General features: G+C 27.6%; 2 protein-coding genes across 6 annotated transcripts; one reads left to right on the forward strand and one right to left on the reverse strand.

Moving 5' to 3' along the window:
* The first annotated feature begins 105 nt into the window (after nt 1-105).
* On the forward strand, nt 106-1,395 carry LOC126859513 (coiled-coil domain-containing protein 25). The gene is made up of 5 exons (XM_050610889.1): nt 106-253; nt 398-445; nt 540-631; nt 734-1,116; nt 1,248-1,395. The coding sequence occupies exons 1-5, from the start codon at nt 229-231 to the stop codon at nt 1,327-1,329; spliced, it is 630 nt and encodes a 209-aa protein (XP_050466846.1). The 5' UTR covers nt 106-228; the 3' UTR covers nt 1,330-1,395.
* Nucleotides 1,396-1,532: 137 nt separating this feature from the next.
* On the reverse strand, nt 1,533-4,824 carry LOC126859508 (queuine tRNA-ribosyltransferase catalytic subunit). Of its 5 annotated transcripts, none has more exons than XM_050610879.1 (8): nt 4,714-4,824; nt 3,770-3,979; nt 3,226-3,315; nt 2,975-3,128; nt 2,737-2,869; nt 2,462-2,623; nt 2,166-2,334; nt 1,533-2,084 (listed from the first exon to the last, which is right to left on the reverse strand). In XM_050610879.1, exons 2-8 carry the CDS (start codon nt 3,968-3,970, stop codon nt 1,740-1,742), a joined length of 1,254 nt encoding a protein of 417 aa, XP_050466836.1. In that variant the 5' UTR covers nt 3,971-3,979; nt 4,714-4,824; the 3' UTR covers nt 1,533-1,739. The 5 variants fall into 5 exon arrangements, with proteins under 5 accessions (XP_050466836.1, XP_050466837.1, XP_050466838.1 ...); XM_050610880.1 differs by having other exon boundaries at nt 4,720-4,786; XM_050610881.1 differs by having other exon boundaries at nt 3,770-3,936; nt 4,714-4,742.
* Nucleotides 4,825-5,015: the final 191 nt, after the last annotated feature.

Genomic DNA, 5,015 nt, shown 5'->3' on the forward strand with positions numbered 1-5,015 from the left:
TAATTGCCTTTGTTGAATTAAATATATTGATTAAGTTAATAGAAACTTTTCACATTTTTATTTATATTTTATAATTATTCCTATGAGTTCTACGTGATTATACTGTATATATTTAAATCGACAGAGCGACAGCGCCATCGTTGGCAATCGTTGGCGCTACAAAATCATATAAAATATTTTTGGCAGCTAACTTTGTTGCATATGTTTTAATCAAAATTTTCATCAATAATGGTTTATTATTTCACAAGTGAAGGTAATTCTTTTTTATTTTTCAATGTTATGTTTATATTTAACAGATAGGGAATTAGTATATTATATGTCTCTTTAAATTATTAATAAAATATTGTTTTGTTATTATTTTGAGAGGTTAGATTAATATACTGATTTTGCATTACAGTGGTACAACCACCCATTACGTTGTTTATGGGAGTTGATAAATATGAGAGTAAGTAGAACATATTGTATATTATTCATGATAAATAAAAAATTATTTTTATAACAATGGATGATTAATTGATTAATTAATTTGTTTAATATAGATGAAGACCTTATCAAATGGGGCTGGCCAGAAGACGTATGGTTTCATGTTGATAAATATTCCTCTGCTCATGTATATCTTCGACTTCGACATGTAAGTTTAATTATTGATTAAAGATTCCCTAGTTAATTAATGTCAAAAAGTATGATATATAAAATGTTGGTTTTCTTTTTGATTCTTTTTGAAAATTATTAGGGTCAAACAATAGATGACATTCCCAGCACCGTGTTGGAAGATGCCGCACAATTGGTAAAAGCAAACAGCATTGAAGGAAACAAAATGAATGATATTGATGTAGTGTATACAATGTGGTCAAACTTGAAAAAAACACAAGGTATGGAGGTTGGTCAAGTTGGTTTCCACAAAGACAAGGATGTTCGTAAGATTCATGTTGCCAAGCGAATAAATGCCATTGTAAATCGGCTTAACAAGACGAAACGTTCCGAACAAGTAAACTTTAGAGCTGAGAGAGAACAGAGAGATATGAATGAACGAGAAGACAAGAAAAAACTCTTAAGAGAACAGAAAGAAAGGGAAAAGGCAGAAGAAAAACGCCGTCAAGAAGAAGCAGAGATGAGGTAAACTGTCGTATACTACAATGATTTTATATCAATATTCTAATTTTAGTTATATTATTTGATGCACATACACAATATATTATCTTTATAATACAACTTAACTAATACAGGAATAATTATATATTTTTTAGGAGTTATAATTCTCTATTTAATACATCTAATATGACTTCAAACACAGAGAATAGTGGATATGATTCGGATGATTTCATGTGATGAAACTAATATTATTATTTGTAATATGTGCCTGATCTTTCACCATCTCCAGCAAAAAATGTGCAAAAGAAGAAAATTGCATAATAAAACATATAAAATATCTTTTTCAAATATGATAATTTAACATTTAACTGATTTATATTGTACTATTTTTCAAATCTTTTTTGTAATAGAGAGATATCTCTGTATGAATCAATGTACACTATGCTTATCCTATAATAGAAGATTGATTTTTTATTTATAAATTATTGGTCCATAATCATATTGTATATTGATAACAAATGATATCATTATCAGACTTATGCCTATATACATGGGGCAATAAGTATTTATATATATGTATATTGTATTATTGTGTATCGCACCTTAATATAAGGAATAAATTAGTTATTAGTGTAAAAATTCTAGTTTTATAATAGAGTAACATTAACAGCCTCCAAAGCATTAATTATCCATATTGGATAATCCTTATTGGGATAAACTGCCAACATATATTCCTGTATAAATCTAGGGAATCTTTGCTCTTTTATACTGTCTCTAATGTCTTGCATTAACTTCATTTGAAACGCGACATTGTGAACAGTTAACAAATGACATGATACTGTTTCTATTGTAGCGATTTGATGAAGATAAGCGCGTGTGTAAGTTTTACAGGTGCTACACTCACACGATTTGTCTATTGGTATTAAATCTTTTTTAAATTGAGCTTGCTTCAAATTTAACTGTCCCGTTTGTATCAAAGCGCAACCAAATCTCTGAAAGTTTTATTTTACTCTTTAATTTTCCAATATCGCATAAATCAAAAGTCTTCAATATATACTCTATAAAATACTTACAGCTGTTCTTGTTGGAAATACACAATCATACATATCGATTCCTAACGCACTGCATACAATTAGGTCAACTGCAAATCCAACACCCATAAGATATCGCGGTTTATCCTTTGGAAGGATATTTGTTGATAGATGGACCATTTTCCAAAAATCATCTTTACTCTCCCCACCACTAAAATTGTTATATAAATTATTATTATTATATATAAGATTTTAATTTTATTTATACATTATATATAAGAATCTTTTTGTTTTTTTTATTATTTCTATTTTAACCAATAATCTAATAATATATTTACCTTAATCCTCCTATGGCATATCCATTTACTTTTCGCTTAGTTAATTGTCGTGCGCTTTCGGATCGTAATTCGGGATTGAGACCACCTTGCACAATTGGAAATATACTTTGTTCATTTGATCTTTCATGTGCTGACAAACAACGATCTAGCCAACGTGTTGTTCTAAAAAAAATTATTTACTGCATCAGATTACTATAACACTTAATTACTAATTAGACAATATTTAAATATATATAATTTAATATTAAAAAAAATGTTTTTAAAACAAATTATACCTATGCATTGCTTCTTCTACTCTTGGTCCAGTTAAAGTACTTTTAACAACGTCATCAAGTTGCATAATTATGTCAGCACCAATCACATTTTGGATTTGAATTGAATGTTCCGGTGTTAACATGCATTCAGATTCTATGAAACATTATATAAAAATTAATGACATTATATGTAAATTAATTTTTAATGTATTTTAAAATTTTAATGTATATCTGAAAATATTTGTTTGGTCATACATACCATTATATGGTGATTTAAACTTAACACCTTCTTCTGTTATTTCAGCTAGGTGTAATAATGAAACCATTTGAAAACCACCTGAATCTGTTAACAGAGCTCTTTTCCAATTCATGAATTTATGCAAACCTCCAGCTTTACGCAGGACATCTGCACCCTATTAATATTAATATTAATATTAATATAATTTGTTATAATGTAGTAAAAATGATTTGTGTAATTTCAATATTTTTTTTACTGATTTCTATGCTTACAGGCCTAGTTCCAAGATGATAAGTATTGCCAAGAATAATTTGACAATTCAATTGTTCCAATTGTTGGGGCAGCAATCCTTTTAATGTTCCCTGAAAATTGTGCAATGTTTGATGAAATTAAATTTTATTATTTGTCAATATTACAGTATAAATATAGTAATAAAATGATACAGTAATCATAAATAAGATGCAAACAATACAAGTCAGATTTTTTATTTAAATATGAAAAAAGATATATAAATACATATCCTTAATCTTTCAATTAAAAATTATTAAATATAAAAGTTTTTTTTTTCGTTAAAAGTAACAAAAGCATGCAAGAAAATAAGATTTTATCAATATTAAAAATCTGGTTAATATAATTCTGTTTTTCACAAAATATTGACAATTATAAATATTAGTTATCTTCTCTCTTTATAAAAATTTTTTATACCAATTTTAAATAAAGATTTTTTAAATATTTTATATATGCAGTAATTACGAATCATCTTGTATATAACTAAATTCAAGTAAATATATTTATGACAAGAAAAAAGTTATAAACCTGAGTTCCCACTGGCATGAATACCGGCGTATCCACATAATGATGAACGAGTGTCATTCTGCCAGTTCTGGCTTTTGTAGTTTGACATTCAGCGAATATTTCGAAAATCAATGGAGTTTTTTGATTTGTCATTTCTATTGACAATTTAGAAATTCCTACGTTTGCTGCTGTACAATACGTTTTAAAGAAAAAATTGAACATAGAGAAAAGCTGAAAATATTATATTTCTATATTTTTTAATCTTCCTTTCGATTGTGTGAAATAAATGAGAGATTATGTTACAATATCATTTGCTCCACGTGTTTTGTATAGCTTTTATTCTACCTGCGCGTTTGGTAAATGTTTAAAATAATCCGCTCTACCTAAATTTTGATAAAAATACACTTAATCGATGTCTTTTTGCAAACAAAGATTTAAACAATAAAAATCGTTGCTTGATAATGTAAAAAAAAAATTATTAAGTGTTAAAGATGCCATTTTTGAAGGTTAGTAAATCTGTCATACCGACGAAATTCTGACGATATGCGTATACGCAGCAATGAAAAGATACATGAAATTTGAATAAAAATTGATACCTGCATGTGGAAAGTTACATAAATTTAAGTGAAACTATATAATTATAGATCTCATTGCATTAAAATCACCAGACGATGTGAATTTTACTTTACACAAATTTAATAAACAATAAATAGTGTGGAATTAATATCAATTTTTATTCAAATTTCGTGTACCTTTTTCATTGCTGCGCATGCTCATATTGCCAGAATTTCGTCGGTACGACAGATTTGCTAACCTCCAAAAATGGCATCTTTAACGCTTAATAACTCTTTACGCTATCGAGGGACAATTTTTATTTTTCAAATCTTTGTTTTTATGCAAAAAGGTCGATTAAGTGTATTTATAACAAAATATAAGTAGATCAGATTATTTTAAACGTTACCCACATTTACCCGCGTTTTTTACACTTTCAGCACTTGAAATATATTTTGCTAAATTTTTTTTATTGGATATCCTGTATACAGTATACGTGGCCTGTGTAAACAAAGTTATCAAACACGACAGATATATCAAAACACATTCGAACTGAAAAGTAATAATTGTGAAACATATTCAACGTTATAAATTTTATGAAAGGTGCGGTATTCCATAAATGTTTACACTATGATTATCTTGTATCGGGTGTACGGTATACGAAACATATTCGAGGGAGAGATTTATTTTGCGACAATAACAATTAGCAGGAAGA

This window comes from Cataglyphis hispanica, chromosome 3 (genome assembly GCF_021464435.1).
Source record: "Cataglyphis hispanica isolate Lineage 1 chromosome 3, ULB_Chis1_1.0, whole genome shotgun sequence".
Lineage (NCBI taxonomy): Eukaryota > Metazoa > Arthropoda > Insecta > Hymenoptera > Formicidae > Cataglyphis > Cataglyphis hispanica.

Coding starts and splice junctions, on each gene's coding strand:
- LOC126859513 (XM_050610889.1), top strand. CDS start 229: ATGGTTTATTATTTCACAAGTGAAG. Junction 254..397: donor TTATTATTTCACAAGTGAAG/GTAATTCTTTTT, acceptor TTTGCATTACAG/TGGTACAACCACCCATTACG. Junction 446..539: donor GGGAGTTGATAAATATGAGA/GTAAGTAGAACA, acceptor TGTTTAATATAG/ATGAAGACCTTATCAAATGG.
- LOC126859508 (XM_050610879.1), bottom strand. CDS start 3,970: ATGTTCAATTTTTTCTTTAAAACGTATTGTACAGCAGCAAACGTAGGA. Junction 3,129..3,225: donor ATCATCTTGGAACTAGGCCT/GTAAGCATAGAA, acceptor TAATATTAATAG/GGTGCAGATGTCCTGCGTAA. Junction 2,870..2,974: donor GTTTAAATCACCATATAATG/GTATGTATGACC, acceptor AATGTTTCATAG/AATCTGAATGCATGTTAACA.